Genomic DNA, 24,489 nt, shown 5'->3' on the forward strand with positions numbered 1-24,489 from the left:
ACGTGATTCAGTTTTATCGCACTATTCAGTTTGTAGGCTGTCACATAACTTTAGACTGCATTCCCTACGCTCAGTTTCTCAATGTGTTGTAACAGTGGGGGATGTATTGTATTTATTTGTTGTGCAGGAGTTATTTTCACCTTTCATCTCCACGGTTTGTGTACAGCCTGCAAAAATATTGCAGCAGCGAGCAAATTTTCACATATACATAGAGTGCGCCCTCTTCTGAGCAATACCAGCATGGCTCCTTCGCGTATAAACTTCGCAGATGTGACTTGAACTTATTATCCCAATTGAGACCAGGGGCTGTCTCATTTGGTACAGGTGAATATCTGAAAATTTCCTGTCAACATGGTGAAAACCAGGGATGCCAAATTCCAGTGGTAAAGGTGCAAAACAATTTAAATTTATTCATAGAAAGTTATTGATTTCCCTCTATGAAATTCCAGTTTTCTCCCAAAAATTTAAGTTCCGCCTTTTTATAATTTGGTTTTGGTGCTGTTTCAATGGCATTTTGTTAAATTGTGTCTGTTGGAATACATCTGTTGGCAAGTCTTGACTTGATTCAGCACATCAGCCACTCTGGATTTCAGAATGTTTACATTTTTTCGAGAAAGTTTGGGTAAATGTTGAGTTTCCAGCAACTCTGAGCTAACGGCTAATTCCCACATCTTCTCCCATACATTTCCTTCACTGTGAAGTCTCGTCAATGCGTTCACAGTTCTCAGTCTGAACACACACAGGGACTCCAGCATCTCCTTGTGGAAGTGGCCGTACCTCTCCAGGAGACGGTAGCTGTGGATGAAGCTCAGCTCGTTGTCAAGGAAATACAGCTGGCCGGTCACCACTGATCGCTCCAGGTTGTGAACAGGACTGTCCATAATGAAACTGTTCCATTGCTGATTGACGAACATGTTCACCATTCTGTCCATGTTCCCGGTCAGGTAGTCCAAGACAATCATGTCTGACCACTGGGCAAGCTGGGATACCTGGGACCTGCTTTCACTGAGGGTGTCGAGGGGATGTAGACGCCTTTCAGGTTTCTGGAAGATCTTGGGCAAAAAGGCAGGAACCAGATTTGGAATCCACTGAGTGAAGATGACTTGATGCCCGTCCAGCCAATTAGCAATGGTCATGTTTGTCCCCACAGCATCCCACTGGTTGCCAGAGGCATTTATAATGCCAACTGCAGTTGGTGGAAGGTTTCTGATATGTAGGACCTGTGACAGGGAGTAAGCGTATATTTCACCCTGTATGAGATCAAGGCTGTTGCGGTAGCGACAACACACTTGGCGGCCATCTTGAAAGGTCAAGAGTCGGTTTTGAGAATGCCCACATCCGGGCACCAATCTAAGAACTGGAGTTTGTCTGGTCATTTTTGCTAAATCCGTGGCAGTGGTTTGCATAAGATCTCTTTGCAGAGATGCCTCGGTTGATTTACTCCAGAATATTCCATCAATCCAACATGGAGTTGAATTCCTGTCTAGTCCGTCGTCAGACAGGTTTGTCCATCTGACGGTGGCTCTTGGTTTTGAGGGCGAGACGGGAGTTCTTGCAGTCAGTCCTTTTGTTTCTTGAGGTTTTCTCGGAGAGGTTTCACTGTCTTTTGTGGCATCATCCTGGGGAATTAATGTCTCGAGTTTGCTCCCTTCCTTCTGGGTTTTCTCCATGTTAATGGAATACCTTCTACGCGACGTGGGTGAGTGCTCGTGAGATGGAAAAATTGCGGTCGCCACAAACCATATTGCAAGGAGACCAGTCACCAGAAGAAACTGTGGGAGACAGGACACCATACTCCCACGAGCACATCGCTTTAGTGAACAGGGACGCATTGCGTATGTTAACCCTCAACAGAGTCGAAGAGCCTTTTCGTGGTCAGTTGTGTTGTTTCATGCACGTGGGATCCGAGATTGTGCAGCCCGTAATTTATGCATATCAACAGATTTAGTATATTACACTTTACAGGACCTTAATTTAAAGTTTGTGACCTCTGAAGTTTCTTTTAAAAAGTCGCAATCAATGGGTTGTGATCGGCAAGACACATCATCAGATAATGATCACTTTATAAGGAAGTAACACATTATTCTCGCAAAGAAAAGGTTCCAACCTGCTCCAAAGGCAGGATTTTGCAATGGTGAGTCGCATCACATTGGCTTTGCAGCGTGGCTGTAATTTACCTCCAGATCAACCCATTAAACCTTTGGCAGACTGTTCATCTGTAGCTCAAATCAGATTATCAACAGATTATCAGCTGTTTTATTTTTTGTCTTGTTTTCCTGTTTGGTGACGTGGTTGGCTGGTTGTTTGGCCGAATGCATTTTACAAGAAAAACCAGTGTTCATGCAAAAATAGCCCCCACTGTTGGCTCTGCTTCACTGATTAGAGAAGTCAGCTTAAATAACAAACGGGGATCATCCTCGGCTGTCTTGATAGAAGCATGGAGGTTGTTCTTTATACGTGGATGATTTCTTCCTGGGTCACCCAAGGTCATTGTCTCTACAAAACTCTTTGCCTTGCGGTCGCAGTGTAATCCATGGATTATGAGCTCCTACCAATCCTCTGCGGTATGTCGTCTATCGATTTTGTGTCTGGTGTCTTCCGTCGCTGCCTTCGTTTTTCCCTCCGTTATTCTTTACCAAATGTATGGGATCGAGGATTCACCATGGAGCCATAAAGTGATCTGATTTGATGGGATGGATACTGTGCATTAAGGGAGCGTTGGGCGAAGGATCCAACACTCGTTACTTCACGAAGGTCTTGGAAAAAACCATACTTGGTACATGGAAAAGTCGTCGGTGGCAGCCTTAGTCTTGGTGTATCCGACGGTGGTCTGCTGAATCGTGGCTGAATAGTGGGAATCTGTAATCATCAAAGACAAATAATGGTACACGGTTCAGTATGAATTTCTCTCTACAGACATGTTGTCATTGTCAACTCATACCAAATCGGGCAAAAAGGGAGCAAAATTTCATGCATGGTTTCCACCTCAGTCATTACCTTTTGGGATCTGCATTCCACGCAATTTAAAGCCCGGCTTAATCTTAAAGGATCCAGGAAATTAATTTTTCTCAGAATCACTTTTTGTGTATCTCTGTACTCTTCTTCCATGTATGAAGACTGTTTGACATCTTTTTTGAGTTATGTGAACTGAACAGTGCACTTTTTCAAACATTAAAATTGACCAAGCATTTCTGGACAAGTTAGGGCGCTTTTGCTTTGATGTAAATCCAGAAAGACATGGTTCAGGTAGCATGTTTTCATGTTCAAATTGCGAACCCCAAATTTGCTATCTGAGAACATTTCTGTGGAAGGGATTTTGCTGGATTATTGCCATATAATTACACGAACACAGCAATAAATTGCCAAAGAACATGAAATCTGCATAGCAGTGGTTTACAAAATCTAGAGATTTTCTGTGCACAAATCGGCGCAGCAATGAGATTCAGTGCCTTGGATGACATCATAGTTGAGCTCATAAATATGCAAATAACATTAGCATTAAAACCAATAAAGCATCAAAATATGGGTTAAAATAGCAAAACAAAAATTTAGAATAAGGTTAGGCCTAATTGAAATCCAAAGATGCAATTTCAAGGGGTTTTAGTAAAATTTATAAAAATATTTATATTTCTATTTCCTGATTCCTTTAAACTTTTGCCTTTACATGTATTTCCTGTTTCTTTATTATTCCACTGTATCATTTGTTGTTGTAGGCTACTTTGGTTCTGTCAAATTTAAAATTGACAATGGCAGTCATTTTCTTTTTTTTTTTTTGGAGAAACCTCCAAGGACCACATCCAAATACACCTCTACCACCTTATCAATACCTTTACATCAAGTAACTGAAAGACGATACCTTGTTAACACGAGGCCCATTGGTTAGTTAAGTCTACATGCCCCTCCAGAGAATCAATTAAATTTCGAATTTTTATTTCCTCGAGGTTAAAAGATAACATCAACATGGTTCCATTGAATATATGCATCTTTTTTTTGCTGGTACGTGTGTTCATTCATTGAACTCCGATTCTGTCACAAATGACATTTGTAGAATTCAACAAACAATGAGATGCTTTGCTGTTTTGTTCCTTTTGTGTCGTTTTGTTGTTTCGTTATGCTTTTGCTGTTTGGTTTGTTGTTGTTTTTTCGGTTTTTTTGGTGGTTATTTTGGTGTGGGGGTGGCTGTGCAATTTTTTATGGTAGAAAACTACGATTTCAAGCAACAACTGATATGCAGTTATTTTGTGGTCTTTATCCAAATTTCTGACCAGATCACAGGACTGATGATAGATACTGATTTAGGGTAACAATTTGAGCAGAGCAATGCATTGAAAGAAACCGGAAATTTAGAGGTTGTTTGACGGATCATTGTAAACCGTTCGTGCGTAGGTTGTCAATTATTACTGGGTGGTTTCACAGCGGTATATATCCAAATTGCTTCGAAGATGTAAACCGTAAATATATAGAATTCGTAAAAGGAAATGACTAGGCGATTTTCAGCTTGAACGTAAGAATAAGCCGAACACAGCAAGTTTTGAAATATTGCATGCATTATTTACATAGTTTCATCAACATTTGTCACTTATGTACATGTATAACATAAATTGTTATGGAGGGTCCGTCACGTTAGCATGACTTTCGGCAGTGTTTAAAAATTTTTCAGAGTGTGTCAGTATTCCAAACATTGTATACATGTGAATAGGCATGCAGGCTTTAGTTTAAGTGAAACAGTATAGGGGCACGTCATGCTCTGACGAAGTTGGTTTTCCCTTTTGCTGTCCAACGTGTAGAACAAATTTATCCATCAGTTTGGGCATTGAGATAAATGTGAATCACAATTCAAGAACAGATATCTGTAGTTGATAGGCTCAATGATGTGCGTCAGTTTCGGCGTGCTCAAGACATGGCAAAAATACCCCCACTACAGGGAAACACTGAACATGACGGTAACTTACTGAACCCCTTAACTATGTTTTGTATATGTAGTAAATGTCAGCAGCACGAATAATGTAATTTGACTTACCAGCTTGCTCCTTCCCTTGTGAAAGGGAGTGTTATCTTGCACCAGGACGATTGAAGTCGGACAAGACTATTAAGCTGCAGTGGACACCTATAGGACTGTCAGAGTGAGGCATGTCGCCGAAACACCCTGTGTCGTTTTCAAGTTCTTCTGACGGGATGACGATGACATCTGCGTCTAAGGAAGACTGACTATGTCGAAGATGCCATCACTGAAGTAAGTGTTATCTCTGTTTACCACAACGTGACCATCAGCGACATGTTCCATACCTCGGCAGTCTTGCCTTACAAACCGTAATAGAACTAGACATCTGACTGAAAGAAAAAACACTGTCACGTTACGGGTTGTTTGGACACCGTGGTTTGGCCGCAAACTCCGGGACTTGCAGTATTTCACAACAGTTACAATCAATGTTGGATTTACTGCTGTCTAATCACGTGGCGACCCGGCCGATTACCTCTATTGTCTAGGAATCAAATGCAGCCACTAAAAAATAAATTGTTGTTTTTGGTCTGTATTGCTTTGTTTTCATAAGCTGTAAAAATGTGTACAGTCATTAGAGGATATAATTAGGTACGGTTTGAGTACCCCCTACTGGTCTATTTTAAACGGGAATGAGGGCCTTACGTTATTAAGTTCGGTCCAGATATTTGCACCAATTCAGACCATATTACGGACAGTGAAAAGCAGGCTCTTGTGCTGTTACTTTACTTGAGAAGACAAGATATTTCAGTAAATGTGACAGGGTTTACGGGAAGATTATAGGTATGCCAATAATGCTTTTTAACTCTTCCAAAAGTGAAAATGCTCTTTCAAAAATTCGCTTCATTGTGCTTGTTCTCTATGTTGCTTGCGTTTGACTCCGAGATCAATGGAAATTCCTGGTGTACAAGTAACATTCCATTTTCCCACCCAAACTTCACTCCATCAGAAATAATTGCCCACGGGTCGGGCCTGGGATCGTAGCTCATTAATCTGTGAGTGATACAATAGGAAGCTCCTTGCCCAACATGCTGAGCATTGTCCGGAGACAAACGACTACACGGCTCAGACCCCGCGGTCTATTGACGCGGCTTTCGCTCAATCATGACGGTACATCAGCCCTGGGGGCGAGAATCGACCCGCTAAAACGGCAGACGACAGTTTGATGCTAGCATTATAGTTTCACGTTATTTTTTGAAGAGTGAAAAGTGCGCGTTCTTATTTTCCTCTTGAAGATTAGAGGACGAAGGAGCAGACCTCTACGCCTCATACTGTGGTATGAGCTTTCTTCAACGTTCCCTGTCACCTTTTGCATTCATGTACTAAAACTACGGGGGGGTAGGTTTTAATATCAAAATGTATGGAGTAGGTCAAAGAAATGGTCAGGTAGCATTTGGTTTGCGGCTGTACAGTTCTGCTTGAAAATTAATTGGAGCGATGGCCAGTCGGTCAGATTTTGACGAATCAAATTGCACAACTCCCAAAAGCATGTATGTGCAAAATACGAAGGCTGGGAGGGGCCTTGAGAAACAGGCAAATCAATGATACACAAATCCGAGATACACTGCATTAAGTAGTAGGACTCGATTCAGCAGTTTTGTTGCTAATATGGGACACCGTCTCACAGAGGGGAAAAAAATCAAAACTTTCAACTCGCCAGATCTAAAATGAGGCGTGCTGTAGCTACAAATCTGATAGGCTTTCGTACTACAGTGACACCACGAACATCATCACATGTACAAACATGGCATCTTCCGTCGCAAGTGGCAATTAACCTCACTGAGGCCGTGTCCGAAACGGGCTTCCAGAGCTACGGCTAGGTCTATTGTCTGCGCGTCTCCATGCATTTCCAATGGAGTGAATACCAAGACCTAGCTCTAGACAAGAGATTCGGGTCTAGCCTAAGAAAAACCTTACAACGACATCCGTACGTAAAGCGCCCTCTATTGTCTCACAGCCAAAATGACGATGTAGAATATTGAAGCGCTGTTTGAAGGATGCCACGCTTGAACGGCTCAAAGTGTGCACGTGCTCCACCAAACACGTCGCCAATCTTTCAAACATTTTTCTAAACAGAATCTGATAACGTGCTTCAGGTTGTTGAATCGGAGCCGCAGGGAGTGCGCAAGGTGTAGTTTTTCACCACTGTGCACAGTGTAGTCACGGGCGCGAAGCACGGTCGAATGACTAGGCTTACTCTACACCCGCTGATGTTCTGTATTAATTAATGATTTTTTAACTTCTGAAATTAATTTTACTTACTTAACTTAACGCCTTGGACCCTTCCCAGGATAAATGCTGTCTGTGAGAGACCTCCACAGAGCTCTGTCCTGTACCTTTGCCTCAAGTTGTTTTCAGGTGATAACAAGCCTCTTGGTGTCTGCCTGGAGATCTCGTCGCCAGGTCTTTCTTGGCCGGCTTCTTTTCCTTCTGAAACCGTGCTCAAAATTGTTCCACGCTCTCTGCCAGGTAAAGTGCTGACCGTTACTCCAACATAAACCGCTGTACCTATGCCAAATTGAGGGCGCTCTCATGTATAAATTCTAGGTTCATTACCGTAAATCTGTGGTGCATGTGTAAGTAAATATGCCCGTCTGCAGTAGCCAGTGCTGTGCAACAGCATAATAACCCATTATCACTTACATTGATAATAAGATGTAAAAAAAACACATCTGCCCAAACAACTGTTCAGTCATATTCATTGTCGGGAAAAATCTCCGCCTTTGTTTTTGCGTAAGGCGCCCTCTGTAAGTATGTAAGTGATGGAATAGGACAGCGCAATAGTGACATGTAGGGAATTCCGTTTTTCGTCTTGATGGTTTGTTCCAGTCTTCAAGTATTTGTGTGTACGTGGTCTCTTTTGCTACATTTTAAGACTAGAGAGAAGTGTGGAGTTACAGATTGAGTAACATCGTGAAGACTTGAAGTTGGACTTCCAATGAAAAATAGACCACTCACATTTTGCCTATAGTTTGTATGGGCGGCCGAAGTCTGCAGAAAATCCCCCTTTGGTTGTTTTTTAATTTGCCTCGAATTCCTTTAAACTGTACACTTGTCCAACTCATTTTACAGAGAGTTGTGCAACGTATTTTATTCAACTTACCCGGTAAGTGCATGTATTATTGTCTAATATGCTGATAGCTGTGTGGGATTTTTAACACTTTGTGAATTACCTTTTTTTACTGAGGCACTGACGGCTGGCCATAGTTTTAGCAGCCGCCTTTAGGAAAAACATAACCGTGATGTAAAAAGAGCAGACACTTGGAATACTACTACAGATATTTAAATCGTGTTAGACAACAGGTTTGTAATACATTGACCAAATTAATGTGGCGCGGGAAAAGGCTAATACTGTGAGACGTCTGAGGTTTTACCTCACAAGCGTCAGCCGACATGCGTGCACTTTGCCCCATCAGTAATATGATCATTAATGCCAACCACGTTGTTGTTTCTCCAATGAAAACCATGCCGGCTGACATTTTACACAGATTGCGTTTCAGCTTTGTTTTCGGCAAAATTGCTCCCAAATGGAACCGCCTTAGATTTCGTCTATTTGCGCGCCAAATCTCATCTCTCGCTCGGTGCCTTTGCCCGAGGCAACGCGAGACCTAACAGTCCCTATTAACCTCTGATGACCTCACATTATGAAGTTCGCGCCATTCAGGGTTTTTTTTTTGTTGGGGGAGGGGGTCTTGTAATGTAGTTGCAGGCCGTGATATTTTATTGATTGTTTACAGCCAACGACAAATAAATTACAGGAATGTTACTCGGTCAGCTAAAAAATTGACATTTGGGGTTTGTTTCTCGCCTCTGTATATCCCGAAAACAAAAATGCCGTGTTCAAAACCTGCTGGTTTTAAAATTGTTCTTTCAATTAGTCGGGCTCAAGTCAATAACGCAATGTATTGAGCGTTTCTCCCTTGAATAAACCAAAATTTAAGGCTACAAATTTGGGCAGTGAATGAGATAACTAATCAAAATGTATCTTTTCCAACTGGAATAGACTGATAAAAAGAAGATGAAGAAGAAAAATGCCCTCAAGGATTTGAGCCGCGGACATCCCCATTCTATCTGCTGAATCCACTGCACTGGGCAAGGCTGCTCGCCCGATCTTTTTTTGAACATTTTGTGCCCCAAAACTATAAATAATGAAGCTAGTTACGTTATTTTGTGTTTATTATAATGTATATACCGGCATACTTTGAATATGACATTTTGCGTTAAAAGCCCCGTTTATTAACTGTAAGGGTTAGCAGGAGCCGATTTTTAAAAACTCACCTGTCGTCATGTAGCTCCCCTATTGCCCATTCTCTCACAAACGAAAACCACTTATACACTGCCTATAAACATGTTAAACTTTCAACACAAGATGGGGAGATATTGGTCTCATTTTGGGGAAATAATTTTGTACAATATAATGGAATTTATAATTTCTTAAGCGGCAATTGCCTGGAGTGGCAATTTCTTGTACATATTAGATCATTAAAAGAGTTTGAAAGTACCGTCGGTTTTATTCGATGATTACATTTTGGACTTTTTTCTCCTGTTAACCTTTGTCTTGTAACCTATGATTTTGTTCTCTCGACTGTACTTGTTTTCAATGGAACTGTTGATGGATGGCCTTAGCATCCTATTTTTAAGTCTCTTGCCTTGCAGAGAAGAAAGACGACGGACAATGGGGCACGTCTCTTTGTTGTAAGCTTGCAAGCTGCGGATCAAACATCTTTTGAAGTAAACAGAAAGCCAAAGGTTGTCTGGAGTGCATGCGGATATTATATTCCTATACACCTGATCGTGTCATCATAGTCGCACAAAGAGGTCAATTGACTGGAGTTTAACCGCCCATCTGACAATATTACACTTTCTTGCTCTTATGATCTACCTCATTTATCAGTTTGGCGGAAACCGTAACGGCGAAGAGATTCCCATAGTCCGATATCCGGTGAGTGATTTCCCGTCCGCGGCAGCGGGAGGTGCACGGTTAGTTGGGCCGAGGCCCCCCCAGGATATTTGCCCTGGTAATAAAGGCAGAAAATTAATACTTGAGGACGTCTGAAAAAGGGATTATTGGAGAATGCTTAACTGACGGATTCAAGTCTGCTGCTGATGAATTGCTTGGGTGGGCGGCTTGTGATTATAGGGCAGAAGTCCTTGCGTCGGCTCGCGGGAGAGGAGACTGTCACAGTAAGGAGTACAGGTGACTTGGAGGAAAGGTAATATGAAACGGAGACAGAGTTGGAGAGCAAAACAGACATGACGCGTGGAGGAAAGGGGGCCAACGGAAGCCAGAAATAAAGAGTGTGTGATGCTAGAGAGAAATCGAGAAAACAGGTGGTGTAAGTCAGAAACAGACTGGCAAATAAAGCATCGGCTCACCAGAACACTGTAACATTAGTATGGGCTGTGTGAAATCGAACGCGTTATCGCGACACACCCACGAGAAACAGAGAAACTGTTTATTACTTTCTTTTCATCAACCACAACATTTGACTAGGAAGACTGCGTTTCAGCGTGGTGCACTGGCGCCAGCTATCGCATAATCGTGAAAGTAGGCTATGAACAATGGACCAGCCAAGCCCGGCGCTAGAAATCTTCTGGTTTTGATCCAGACTGTATAGCGCCCTCACGATGTCCTTTCCTCGCCCAGCTTCTTGAACGCTCACTGCGGTCAATGCAAATTTAGGGGGGGGGGTTAAAAGCCGAACCAGATTGAGCTTGTGGTTAACACCGAAGGGCGCACATGCTCGTCAACAATTGCAAGACGTGGGTGCATGTACAAATCTAACATCACAGTCTCTGCAGTTTCACAAACACACGACACGGCAAACATCAGTGCCCACTGATAGAAATCATCGGTGCAATACCTAAATTATAAACATGGCAGCTAGGCGTGCACGCCAGACAAGGATGTTGCTCCTGGACCTTACCCAAGCTTCTGTAAAGAAATAAATGTACTGCAAATACCAGCTTTTATATGTAACCTAATAAGTGGAACGCACAGCGCCAGTCATCAATATTAATTTTTCGCGCCACAGAACGTTACCTTGCCACCCTATATATTTTTTCATGCTAAATAAAGCACGCTACTTTTTTGCATCCTTATTTTTCTGCAACCGAAGGCCAACTGTGTATGCCATGTTAAACATTGTCATTTCTTCGACCTTAATTAAAATTCATCGAGACTGCATGAGCGTGGCATTTACACAACGTGGCCATCAAGCAGCCATCAATTTGCGTATTTCTGCGTTTGTTTGCCGACCTTTCTTTTGTTTCGAAGCCTTTCCAATGAAACAGTTTTCTGTTGAATTAGAAGTGGGCCCAGTGAAACAGAAAAACAAGACGTCTGTGATTTTTTATGTTAAATTATTTGACGGACACTGAAGCGATTCATTGTATGCCAGAAAAGGGCGCTCTCAGAGTAATAATAACGAATAGCAAGTTTAGTGCTGACTATTTTATTGTGGGATCTAACCTTTGAAAATGTCAAGGTACTACGCCATGTTGTGAGAATCAAAGGCCACGGTATGCTCCGCATTATTGTTGGCCTTGACGGTGGCAAAAATCAAGAAGCAATTAAGTCTGCATGGCCTGAAATTAAATGAACAAGAGGTAGCGTAAGAGGTATTAATTCAACAATGCTTGTCTCATTGAAGCTCCAAATGGCATCCGTAGATCCAAACTTTCCTTGCAAATAGAGATTTATACGGACCACGACATGTGGGGTACTGTGTGGAATACGCTTTCTGCCTTACTATCGGTCCGAAAAGAAATGGTTGTCTGTCTTGAAAAAGGATGGTTGGACAATTCAGTTTATACACCAACGCCCAGCAATTCCTCCGGTACCGGTTCATTGCACGTTCCCCCTCGGTTTGAGAGTGGAGTCCAGATATATCCAAGAGATGAGGCATTCCTTGGCTGAGAGAAAAATTAGCGGAAACAGATGACCAGAAATAATTGGTTTGCCTCTGTCAGCTGGTACATTCGAAACCAAATCAATGAATAGAAATACGAAACCAACATGAATCTTGTAGAATTCAATTGAAATATATACGTCATTCCTGCAGTAGAAAGAAAAAAATTGTCACGAGGGGTACAGAAGTCAACAGTATAGCACAATTGCATTAATGATACTTAAATCATGTCCTACCGCAAAAAAACTTTCGCTTCGAGAAATATGTCATTGTATCTGTTGCATGCACCGTGCATGACTAATGCACAGCTTGGAAAGATAAATTATTGTTCCTTGCATCGCCGGACATTAATTATGTGTAATTAAAAACTGTATTCTGGGTTGAAAAACAATGACAATGGACATCCCCAACAAGATGGCGTGCTGCTGTTTTACGTTCCTCTGTGTTCATATCTGGGATGTGGATCTGAGCTTTCGGAAATTTTTTTTATTGCGTTGTCAAAGATGGGTTTTTTCATATGACTTCGTATCCTCGTCATTAGAAGCGGATAAATCCTAATATCGGTGCCGTCATGTTTGGACGTGACAAACCAGCGCGTAATTAAGTTACAAGTAGTGCAGAGCAGATGGGGGAAGAGATGAATCGTGGCATATTCACTTTTAGAGTTCTTCTCCCTCTGCTAGAAGGATCTTTTTGATATTCAGCACAACTTGCATAATTACTAACTATGATTGTCGTTCACTCAAGAAGAGCGAGTTGATCAAACTGTATAGATAAGAAGGGAATCTTTGTGTTCCAGTGCAGTGTAATACTGTGTAAAACTTACGCTTTTCAAACAAAATCGGAATACCTCAGGTAAGGCTTCAATTTTATAGGAAAGATTATGCAGTGTCTGTTTCAGCCAACCATCACCTTTTCAAAAGCAACATCACCTTGCACAAGTATGTTTTTAGACGTTATGAGCTCAGGTTTATTTGTAGTGGTTTGTTTATTTGTTTTGTATTTTTTATTTATTTAATTGACATTTGAGACTTCCTGAAAGAAATAATTTGTAACAAATGAATAGACAAATAGGCCTAGGCAAATTTCATGTGGTATCGGAGTTTGGACTCGTAGTGGTAAACTCACTCCAGGACTTTGAGAGCTTTTTCTGTCGCCATCCCGGCAGAATGAAGGACATGATTGAGAACGTTGGTTTTGAGGGATGGCAGCGTTTCAATTTTTGGTTGTTTTCTGTAGCAGTTCTTTCATATACACAAATCATGCAGCAGAATGACAAGGCTGCCATAGAAGTTTGGATAACAACAGTTTTTAAATGGGTGCTACATCTGTTCGGTTCGACCGAAATTCCCAGACGATACAAATATATGCCTAGTATCTTTCTGACATCATTTTTCCCCGAACAAAAATAAACTAGACGTGTCAGAGAAAGCGAACCATTAATTAAGTCATTCGACGTCTTCATCAACACCCGAACCCCAATCAGCCCCTGTTTATTTCCACCAGAAACCTGCTGTTTGGTAAACATTGCCATTTCCTCAATCTGACGTCACTCTGCGCTCGGGACAGCCGTGGCCTGTGTGCAGTTTACGCCGGCGCCTGGACAATTCTCGTTTGGCTAATTCTATTAGGCCGATCGTTGCCTGGTGCCCCGCTTCAATGCCCGATTGCTTTCCTGTTGGCTGCCGACAGCGGCAAGTTCTGTATTTTTGCCTGTTTCGCAAAGTCAGAAAAGTCAAGGTTCCCATCAGCGATCGTTTGTGTATCAGGTTTAATTCTTTGAATCACAGCGATCCGCAGAGAGTTGTAGTTGGATTTAATCAAGGGCCATGCTGAGGGTGTTGTAACCATGACCGTTGACGTAAAATAGCCGGGCCTCCTTCCGTGTTATTTAGGGATCTCTTTATTAATAAATAAATATGTGACTCCCTTTGCTGCCACCTAGTGTACAAAGCTTCTCATTATTTTTTCATCTCAGAATGAGGGTGCTGTTGGCGAGAGCGACCTGTTGGTGGTAAAAAAGAGGGAAAAGGATGCACTGCCGTCTACGGATAGTCGCAGTAGTCATGCCACTTTTTAAAATAATGGCTCTCAGGAAAATTGCCCGAAGACCTACCCGGTTTCCGCAACCGCTGGCCACTCAATATTCAACGGCGGCTGCAAGAGAACCAACCAACAGTGTGATTGAATTTAGGCGGGCGAGCAACCTGGAAGAACACGGTGCTTATTGGATAAATAACGCGCCAAGATCAACTGTGGGCGATCGATGGTCGTGTCCGAAATGGGCTTCCAGAGCCACGGCTGCGTCTACTGTCAGTTCTTCCCCGCGTATTTTCTATGATGGCGGACCTAGATCTAGCTCTAGACAGCTGAATCAGATGCAGCCAGTTGCTGTGCTTGTTTTATGAGCTGTGCTCATGTGAAAACGTGCCGACTCTAAGTTGATCAACAAATGATAAGAAGGAATGTAATCACAGAAGAAAAACAAACGTGACAGTTTCGAAGGGAGCGTGCAGTGATATTTTTTTACACCTTTTGGGTTGATTTAACTTCTTATCAAATTTGGTTTCCTTTTTTCAAAATATTTTGTGTGCTGCCTTTTTCATTTTATTGTTTTTTCAGTGTGATTGACCGAAAATGAATCTCAAATATTTCAGTGCACGTGTTTAAGAGGAATAGAGAGATGTATAAAATAAGTTTATGTCCAAATGTCACCAAGGGAAATTATGTCTACATGAAACAAGTAAATTGTGCTCATTATTTGTTGCGACGTTTTAAAAAATGAACGTAGCAAAAAGATGCCATGAATTGATATGCAGTCGGAGGCTGAAAGGTAGTAAACACCATTGATAACGTTGAATTACTTTGTTGCAGATCGATTGTCCACTTGTATGTGTACATCTCTTTCTTCTATCGCAGTGTCCGTCAGCTAGCATGGAATAATCCCACATGCCTATACCCTTCGTGTCGATTTGAGTGAAGACAACTGGCGAATAAGCCTTTTGCGAGTTAACTTTGACCCAAATCTGGTACACTGAGTTCTTTAAATGCACGTGAACGTAACAACTTGAATTCTCCTTACTAAAAGCACTGTTGCGATAGCGATAACCTCTGTCGTCGAAGTTGACCATTGCGTTGCGATCACTTTGATTTCTGTTTTGTGTGTAGGCCTATCAGATCCTGTTGCTTTTGGAGTGACTAAACTGTGCGAATATTAAATGGCACCTGTCCTCGCTACTCGATATCACAGAAGAAAACAATAGTATATTTGAAAGACAGTAACATTGACATACTGCATGTAGGGCCCTACTCATTACTTGAAGTGAATCAAATTTGCATGAGGGAAAAATAGAAGACAGAATGAATTGGTGTTGGCATTGGAAACCAAAAGAAAAGGTTCCTCGGGATTGGAACATTTGAGGGATCAGCGAATGTAATTCGGCCGACATCTATACGGGCAAATTTCGTTTTAAATTTCAGGCTGAGTGGTGACGATGTTTACTTGGAAATGTTAATGGCGGGCAGTGCTAAGGCACTGGCCCTTACAACTTTCTGTACAACTTTCGTGTTGGTTCACGCGCTGATTCTCTTCTATCCGGTTCGTAAGTGTGACGTCACTTCAGTACCACGCCCACTGCGCACGTGCACTGGACATAGAGTTACATACATTGATTGCCGTTTACGTGGAACCATGGAACCGGAAGAATAACACGCAACTTCTGCGATCGTCCAACGGGAGCCTGCAAATCGTGGCGCGTCTGCGAACCGGATACACATATTAGTGCACGAAACGTTTTCACTTCAATACACTTTACGATGTTCCTGACCTTGTGCAGCGAATCTCCTGACAACTTATTTATCTCTCTTAAAGCCACAGGGTGATATGGCTTTAAGAGAGGTACATAAGTTGTGTTCACTTCAGTGCTGTACATTTACATGACAGCGTGTTCGAAATGACATCGTCGTGCCGTGTCTTTGTGAAACTCAGTAGGAACAACAAGCAGCGTATAGACGGATGTATTTTTAAACCTGCGATGCCATATGAGTTCATACCGAGATAATGGCGATCGGTGGTGGCATGGTTATCGATAATTGCTGCCAATTGCCCAGCAATTTTTTTTTATTTGACATGGGCGTGCGCGGCAGCAGCACTTTCCAGATACATCGTAGTCTGTTCCGGTTAGATCCCGAAACACAGAGGCACTGTCGTCAGGCACAACAGGAAATCGGAGGAAAGGTGTCAGTGGCGGTTTTCATGTTGATTCTGCGACAGCCAATCATTGTCACCAGGGTAATTTCTCGCGCGCCAAAATGACAGACTGTTAATTTGCCCGCTTCAGTCTGACAGGAATCCGGTAATAAACCCATCCGCGGTTGCCGCGTAAGCAAGCTTGTAAAATTGCGGTGCACGATGTTGGCGGCTCGCAGTCACCTAAATTGAAAATTATTCGTTGCTCAGGAATGTCCGAATATATTTCTCTTTTTTTCTCTCCTATGGCTTTGTTGCAACGGATGAGTCGCCAGAAAAAAGAGAAAGTGTTGAAAGACACAGCGGCGAAATCAAAATCTTGTGTTGAACTTTCGTTTGTTCTCAATTTAGCACAAGACCTGGACTGAACAGTCTATGCACAGACAAGTCAGTCTATAGTGAAGTTTTTCTCCGTAAATAGAAATTTCTTTTTATCTCACAAATCCCTTTATAACAAAGTCCCTGGGACTTAATATATATGTCTTCATCAAAGGAACTTTGTGTTACTAGGAATGCAGACTTAAAAGGATTTAACATTTCCCTTGTTATAAGCAAGATGCTGTGTTGACAATTTTCTGGGTCGACTTTATGTGCTTTGTGACTAAGAGTTATTTGCCTCGGAGTATTTAACATCCCAAATGTCAATGGTCACATGATAATGGTATCTGAAAAGTTTTAACTGGTGACCAGTTTCGATACACTTCTGTGCGCGCAATTCTACCAAGCATGGAAATGGTACTTACCAAAACGCAGATTGCAAGTAATGGCAAGCTACGGACTAGGATGTGTTCCAACAAAATCTCGTCGTATTAAATGACGGAGGAGCGGTCTTGCTCATGTTCACTCTGGACTCTGGGCAACTATAGCGTCAGACCTCAAAATTATAAAAGTGTCAAATGAAACAAATGTACTTTTTTTCCTTCGCAATCAAGACCGTGTATAATTACATCAAGAACTGGCTGCCATCCTGTAACAAGTACACAGAATACATGCATTGTTATTTGCCACCTTGATGTGTCAGGTAATATTTAGAAAATTGACATAAAATACTTGAGCGGGAGACCAAAGTTAATGAAAATTTAGCGAATGGAATTCTACAAGTGTGTATTTGGAAAACGAACCAAAACATACAAACAAAACAGTCATTTTTATTTAAGTATATATCTGATCATAGGTTTTAGGCCAGCAACAAAGCCAGCTTTATATAACGGGTTTTGCCCTTACCCAACGTATATATTAATAAACACTGTATGCTCAGCGCTTGTTCAAGAGCTTGCGAAAAAAGTCACAAGCTTACTCGGGTGGGACTCGAACCAACGACCTCCTGCTTACTAGTGCAGACATCTTGAAAATTAACATCTCCCCAACGCAAAAATTCATCTTGAAAAAAGCCAGCTTTCCAAGATGTGCCCGTAGTGTTGAACTACATTTTTTCATCGCGGCGGAAGGATTATATGAATAATCAAAACAATTGACGCTTCTGGAAAGAAAAGCGTAGTAATTTCTAAAATGCAGTATTGCTTTGCTTTACCTTTAAAGTACATGTATTTCTCAACCCTATGGCAATCTTTGTTCCTCTTATGTTTTTTACACTGTAGAAAAAACTATTCCTGTGTTCTTTTTCTCGAAAGAAAATTTGATGTAAAGGGCAAAAGCACAGGTTTTTGTAACCCCGGGTAAAAATCACAGTTGTGGAACCCGGCCTGTTGAGACAGCGACGCGATATGCAATCAGTCGTGTTTTTCTTCCGTGGGATACTGCGAGTCCCGTGGCACACGCCGCCTGGTTTTGCCTTCAAGTGATGCGTGCATATAGGCTTTCTTCCCATACTCACGGTAGGGGCATTTTATAGGGACTACTATTTCTTTCCTTTTTTAGCGATTGGGTCTTTGCTTAATGTGGCGTTATCGGCCACCTTCTTACTACAATAGAATTCAGAGGCGAATCCAGGAATTGCTTGGTGGGGGTCAGGCCCGTCAGATTGTTTTCTATGTTGATTGTAGAGGACAGGTGAATACATTGGTTATGCGCAGCCCATTAATACTGATGCACACATAATAACATATGATGTCATAATGATAACAATAATTCTCATTTCATGTATGTTATTGGCTTATTGATTTATTGTTCATTTATGATTATTCAACTGTGTATTTATTATTTATTTGATTGCTTGTTTTTAGTTGTTTCTTTTTTGGTGTGTGGGGGGATGACTCCCACCCCTCTGGATTCATGCCTGAAATATATTTCTCAAACGAAAGCATAACCCACACCTTTTCTTGGCTCATTCAACACTGTCTTTTCTCAGGAAGAGACAGGAGTTGTAGTACCTCTGCCGACCGCCAAATCGATCCCGACTGTGTGGGTTTTGCTCGCAGCGATCAAATCCCAGCTTGGACCCGGGTCCTTAATTTGATCAACATTTACCCGTGGAGCTGAGGAACCGATCTAGGTTTTTTTTTCTGTGACTGACATAAGTGCCACAGAGTGGAGGAAAAGATGCCCGTCTTGTGTTATGTGATGTTTTCCTCGTTCTTCAGAGGTTGTGTAAAACAAACCAAACTTATTCAGCATTGTTGATGTAGATCTGAATTTCAATGTGGCTCGAATTGACTTTCTTTTCTGGTCTTGCCAAATTATTTCTAACGGTATTATTTAGACGAAAGTCTTTGGTCGGCGCTTCTGTTGTAGGGAGCCCTGTTTTTATGACGATGTGGAATCTTGTGACAGCGTATCATGAAGTGACATGATGTCACAAACATCACGTGATATGACGCTGAGAGTATTATGAAGCGGCCTGACAAGTGGAATATCTCTACACGACAGAACTATCACGTAACCTTACTTAGTCTGATAAGAGCACCGTAGTAAAGTCTGTGACAGGGCTGTTGGTGTTGAGTAGAAATGCAGCTTTGCCCAATTGTTGGTCAGAATATCGACTGTCCCTTTAAAATTTCTTCCCCAGGCTTGGCAGAATTCTTCCCCGTATTAAAGCAACAGATACCGAAATGGAATAAATTGCCCGATATCCTAAACCATCTGTCAAGTGAAACATCATAGCGAGCTTCCATGAGAAAATCAAATACCTTGATCGCAAAACAAAATAATGGCACAAACTACGCAAAATTTCCCAAGAAATTTAAATCAGCATTTTATTTAGATATTAGTTCAAATACATTTGAAGCCAAATCATTTTGGATAACTCAAAACTACCATGGCGAACATGTTAGGAATGTGTCCACTGCTCTCTACATGCGCAACATGAATTCAGAATGCACAGAGATCAATGTTTTACTTCATGAAAGAATCTAAAAATGAATTCAATAACCTGTCACTAGCAAACAAATCAACAATTTGCAATCAGGTCTAACAGTAACACGAAGTTGAGAATAAACTAAAAAAACAGGAGCAGATAAGTCTTGTTTTCAAAACAAGAAATTAGTGATTCTGTCCAACAGTCAAAGCTAGACAATTTCTCTAGAGCATCACTGCAAAGCATTTCACTGAAATCTTTCTCTATTACCCTACTGCATATTTATCGTCCACTGTTAGTTGACTCAAAGCGTCGTCTGAGATGTGCAAAGTTTCAGGCGCGAAGATATTTTCTGTTCCAGTTCTTGGATGATCTTCAGTTTATCCTTTTAAATTTTAAAGAATGTATCAGTGGGTCGTGTGAACATTTCATTGAACTTATTAAAACCTTTCTATTCAGGTTTATTCAAATCTGTTGATTCAAATATTCGAGCCAAACGTCATCTGAACCAAGATGAAGGTAAGTATATATGTCCATCAATGCCAAGAATAGTTTTCGCCTCGTGTGTAGCAGATATTGCATTTTTAGAGTTTCTTTCTTTCACCAAGAGTTGCAACGCGTTGACCAATCACAGTGTGCGAAATCCGAGCCGAGCCTTTCCAAACGGGCATTGTGATTGATCAGCGCGTTGCAAACTCTTGGTGGCTTACTGTTGTAAATTGCCCGTATTGAAATAGACTTCTGGAGTTACCACGTATTCCATCTAATAGGAGAAAGCTCTACTTTCGTTCTTTATCATTTGTTCATCCAAAAATTTATTACAAGAAATATGTATAATTGTATTATGCAGAACCAGTTCATGAAACTTTGCACGTCACAACGTACAAACGAAAACTTACATCTTTTTATTTTGTGTACTGAATATATGGACAAGATTTCACTCTGAGTACACTATTTTACAACTCGAACAGCATTCTTAACTTATGGTGCGGGTTGTAACAAACTCGAGTGACTACTTTCGGGCTCAAGCAAGCCTGCTTGCGTGGTGCTTAAAGTGAAATAATCTGCCCTGAGTGGGACCAAGACAGGATGCACTTTTCCTAGCAACGGAAACTCCTTTGGTTGAAAATCGACCTCCATTTAAAGACTATAAATGGGGTGGGAACTGCACGTCGCTGGTTCACAACCTACTATTGAATGCACGAGTTACGGGCGGAAGAGTACCAACAAAATGAACACTTCCCACAAAAATGGCTCTTTTCAGCCTAGCTCAAGGCAGATTGCTGTCAATTTTTAACTACAATTCAAATTAAAAACCATTACTTTTAAGACTATAAGTGGTAAAGTTAAATTATAGAATGGGCGTGGGCTTATCTCTTAAATTTCCCCTTGTATAGGCTATAATGATAACAGAAGGATATTTCTTACCTTACTACTAAGTATTAAATCTTCAAATCATTTTCAAGAAGGTTCTTACTAACATATAGGGCCAAACAACAGATATCAAAGTACCACATGACCACCCAGTTTCCCGATATTAGCCACCATTACTGTAGGTAAGCATTTAGTTAGCAATCGTACAATGTATGTTGTATACTTGACAGTGGGGCTAAGTTTCGCGTGAAATAACCGTGAATTCTACATAAAAGTAGCATGATGGTTACCACTTGTGTCAGTACAGCGTTAGGTTCTGACATCCCGTTTCCTACACTTTTAAACATTTATTCTGCACTGTGAAGGTCGGCCTACGTGTACTAGGTAAATACTGCGCTTGGCGCAGCGGCCTTTGCCTACAAAAAAGATGGATGAACGTCGAGTCACTTGGGTCAATGAGGTGCCCTAGAGAGGTCGAAAATCACTCTGCTACCCGGTTAAGCTACATATATGTGCTTTTCCCAAAAATTGACAATACACTAGACCTATACAGTGATCTTCATTGAAACTCTGAAATGGAAAATTAAAGGGGCCTTGTGAAATTCATACATTGAAATTTGCTCCTTTAAGATCAAGAACGGTTTGACAATGGATTTCATTATTTCAAGTGGGTATAAACTATGCCGTCATCTTTGTTTGAATTGTTTGAATTAGTATAGCAACTCTTTCATTATCTGGATCCATACACATTGCGATTCTAGTTTACCGTGTTTGCTAGCCAGCTAAAGTGAAACTAAGCGTTGAACATTGGAGCTAACACAAGTGATAATCCTATCGTCAGTATTTGGTTACAACTGTTTAAAGCAGTCTATAAGCTAGTAAACTACGCACGATCTGTCGGTCGGTCAGATAGGTTGCGAATCTCCTTAAGTAGACGTAATGGTTTAGGTTGTACCGCAATAATAGTTACTTTTACATCAATTGTTTGTTCTGTGGGTTGTGAAAGACATGCCTCATACTTCGTCTATCAGTTGTCATAAATCGACAGGTACGTTGTAACAATAGGTCCAACTAATTCATTGCATCACAGGTTACACTAGGCCCGTCAGGTGCAAAGTCATTTAGTTACCACAACAAAGTCTTTGGTGTATTTGGAAACAAAAAATCCATTATCTGCGTTTTTGTGTTAATTTCAACAGCAGAGTCTCGATGTGTCGTGCATTTCTTTTGATTTATTGGCAGCCTAATAAATACAAACTAACGTATGATAATGCAGTTGAGGATCATAAATATGACTTTTACTAACTTTGGCAATAAAACTTTATATCTTTTTTATAAAACTAAATCTGGACAGTACAGTTGGCGCATAAATGCATAAATACATGTATCCCTTGTCGCCATTCAGCGCACCGAGGCAACGCCAGTTATGTACACCGACCAAGGGATTAACCACATACCAATCAACGAATAATTTGGCCAGACATTTTCCCTTGTTAATCAGAACACTTCATTTTGTTATTTGGCCAGCACACCGGCTGAACTTAACTTGGATATGGAAAATGTTTCCTTTTGGCGTACCTCGCTTCAGCTGAGGATAGTTCAACTTTGACTTACATTTAAAATATTTAGTATTTTAAAGTATTGGTTTCCCAGCCAACCAGATTTAAATATAAATTTTCCAGCGTTGCTGTTTTGATAGGATGTGAAAATCGAACGAAAACTCATTTTCGTATAATTTAAAGCGAGTAGAAATCAGCTATGATGATGATATTGCCGTCACCAAAATTTTGAAAAACCGGTCCTCCGAAGCTCATTCTTAGCAGTTTAATGCGTAGGGCTGAAATCGGCCGAGGCATTTCCTCTTGGTCAGGGGAGTGTCATCAGGCACTTCCTTGGCATCAATAAACCCATCTTCCTCGTCTTCGTGGATGAGGGCAAAACCGATTGATGGACAAAGTGGAAACAAGATTTTGAAATGTGGTTAGATTAAAGCTGAAATGATCCCCGGTTTGAAGTTGTGCTCTCTTTTATTCGAATAAGTTTAGGTACGACAAATAATAAACAAAATGCATGGAGAGATGTATGGAAAATCATTTTGTGGAAAGGAGGGCAGAAAACCTTGAAAATGAACAGGTCTCAAATTGCTAACCTTACAGAAAACTCCAAACGTTAATGAACTTCCATTGTTCACTCAAGGAAACAGTGCTTGTTTTTGAAGGGTGCATAATGATACGGGAGTTTGTACGATCAGCAGGACTGAATGAAAGACTAACCTGCAGGCCTGTACCGTTCCAGTTCTAATTGCTGTCCCTGGTTGTCTCCCCACGATTCGGCTTCTGAAAGGTCACTGCCAAAGAGTCTCTGTTCTAATCTGTTCAATATCTGTGGGTGAAAGGGGGAAATTGAGACATCTTTGTGGTGGAATCAGAAGTTTACATTAAAATTGGTCGGTGGCTTTAGGTTTAATGTTGACTTTGATGGAGGGCGTCGTGATACATTGGCTCAGGTTTTCGACCCTCATGCGATGATGCTCGCATTCCCTTCAGCACTATAGTGCTTGTGTTCTTGCGCAGGACAGTTTATTACAATTGCCTCTACCGTGAGTGTTGAGAAAAGATTTCACTGATCTCAAATTGCTCCACAGAATTATCTTAATTATCTTATTAATTTATCTTATGACGTAATAAACGGTTCAATTCATAGAGCGCTTGGAAACCTATATGTATACGTTGCTTTAACCCCATTACTTTAGAAACTTCAGGGGGTTGTACGCCCTTCACTGGTAGGAAGCTCCTTGGTAATTTTCCTGCGTGGCTGGGGTTTGAAATACTTCCTCTGCGACGTTTCCTATCCTTGATCCTAATTCTACAGGGGAATTCATGAATCATTCAACAACCTTCTGAGACCCCTTCCAATAAAGAGCTTGACAACAGAATCAGAAAATTATTCTGACGGCATGATGAGCCACGCTGCGGCGCACGCCAGTAAAGACACTTCCTGTCGCTTGTACCATACCCATGCAACGTTCATTATCTTCCCGCCAAGTCCATTAGCTAACCAATCATGTTCCGTAAAATGAAGGAGCTGTCGTCTCCTTTCGTACGTGCCAATGGAATCCACTAAACCCACCATCTTGGTAGGCGTAATCTCCAACACTCTCACCGGGTCATGATTTTCATTATCTTAACCATTTGGGTTGCCGCTACCACTTAACCAAATTGTTCATTTTGATCAAGAGAGGTATTGCCGCTCCTTGGAGGGGTCCCTTGCACCGTGGTTAAGTAATTGTCTGTAGTGATTGATAGATAGCTGCTTGCGACACATTAAATGAAGTTGTTAATGAGATTGTTAACACTGAGAACGAGTGACAGCTTCCAAGCAGGCACATTCCTCTCGATTCAAAGTATTGAGTACTATCTTCTTAAATTATTGTGTTTTTCTTATTTGGTTTAAAAGAAACAAAAAGTATTTTTCGAAATATTTTTTTGTAATTCTTATAGTTATTTCTCAGAAATAAAAGATTCACAGACTATCCAGGTACAAGTGTTTAATATTTGTTTATTAACCAATTCCACCGACGGACGAACCACAACTGCATGATTGGAACAAAATAAGATTTCAAAAATATAATAAATGACACCAACAATACCTCAAAATGGCAAAGAATGTTTCAGTGAATCATGCATAATCACACATCTTGAAC

General features: G+C 41.2%; 2 protein-coding genes and 1 long non-coding RNA gene across 6 annotated transcripts in view; 1 reads left to right on the plus strand and 2 right to left on the minus strand.

Annotated features, from left to right (window-relative positions):
- fjx1 (four-jointed box kinase 1) lies at nucleotides 1-5,160 on the minus strand. The gene is made up of 2 exons (XM_022256155.2): nucleotides 5,021-5,160; nucleotides 1-2,859 (listed from the first exon to the last, which is right to left on the minus strand). Exon 2 carries the CDS (start codon nucleotides 1,830-1,832, stop codon nucleotides 504-506), a length of 1,329 nt encoding a protein of 442 aa, XP_022111847.2. The 5' UTR covers nucleotides 1,833-2,859; nucleotides 5,021-5,160; the 3' UTR covers nucleotides 1-503.
- Nucleotides 1-24,489, plus strand: part of LOC110991058 (uncharacterized) — an 82,838-nt gene that overhangs the window by 54 nt on the left and 58,295 nt on the right. For 3 of the 4 annotated variants that reach the window (XR_015424621.1, XR_015424620.1, XR_015424619.1), the window contains exon 1: nucleotides 5,094-5,233. This is a non-coding gene — a long non-coding RNA (uncharacterized LOC110991058). Of the gene's footprint in view, nucleotides 1-5,045; nucleotides 5,234-24,489 lie in introns of those variants that run through there. The other variant, XR_015424618.1, reaches the window with a different exon arrangement.
- The window catches only part of LOC110991056 (uncharacterized), a 42,869-nt gene continuing 37,665 nt past the window's right edge, over nucleotides 19,286-24,489 (minus strand). The window contains exons 2-3 of the mRNA XM_022256156.2: nucleotides 23,060-23,168; nucleotides 19,286-22,706 (exon numbers count right to left, since the gene is read on the minus strand). Coding sequence (XP_022111848.1) covers nucleotides 22,603-22,706; nucleotides 23,060-23,168 — 213 coding nt within the window. The 3' untranslated portion in view covers nucleotides 19,286-22,602. The remainder of the gene's footprint in view (nucleotides 22,707-23,059; nucleotides 23,169-24,489) is intronic.

Source organism: Acanthaster planci, linkage group LG03, assembly GCF_054643075.1.
Source record: "Acanthaster planci isolate LZ-2023a linkage group LG03, COTS_SCS, whole genome shotgun sequence".
Classification (NCBI taxonomy): Eukaryota; Metazoa; Echinodermata; class Asteroidea; order Valvatida; family Acanthasteridae; genus Acanthaster; species Acanthaster planci.

Excerpts from the sequence above, each read along its gene's own strand:
- fjx1 (XM_022256155.2), bottom strand. The coding sequence starts at position 1,832 with ATGCGTCCCTGTTCACTAAAGCGATGTGCTCGTGGGAGTATGGTGTCC.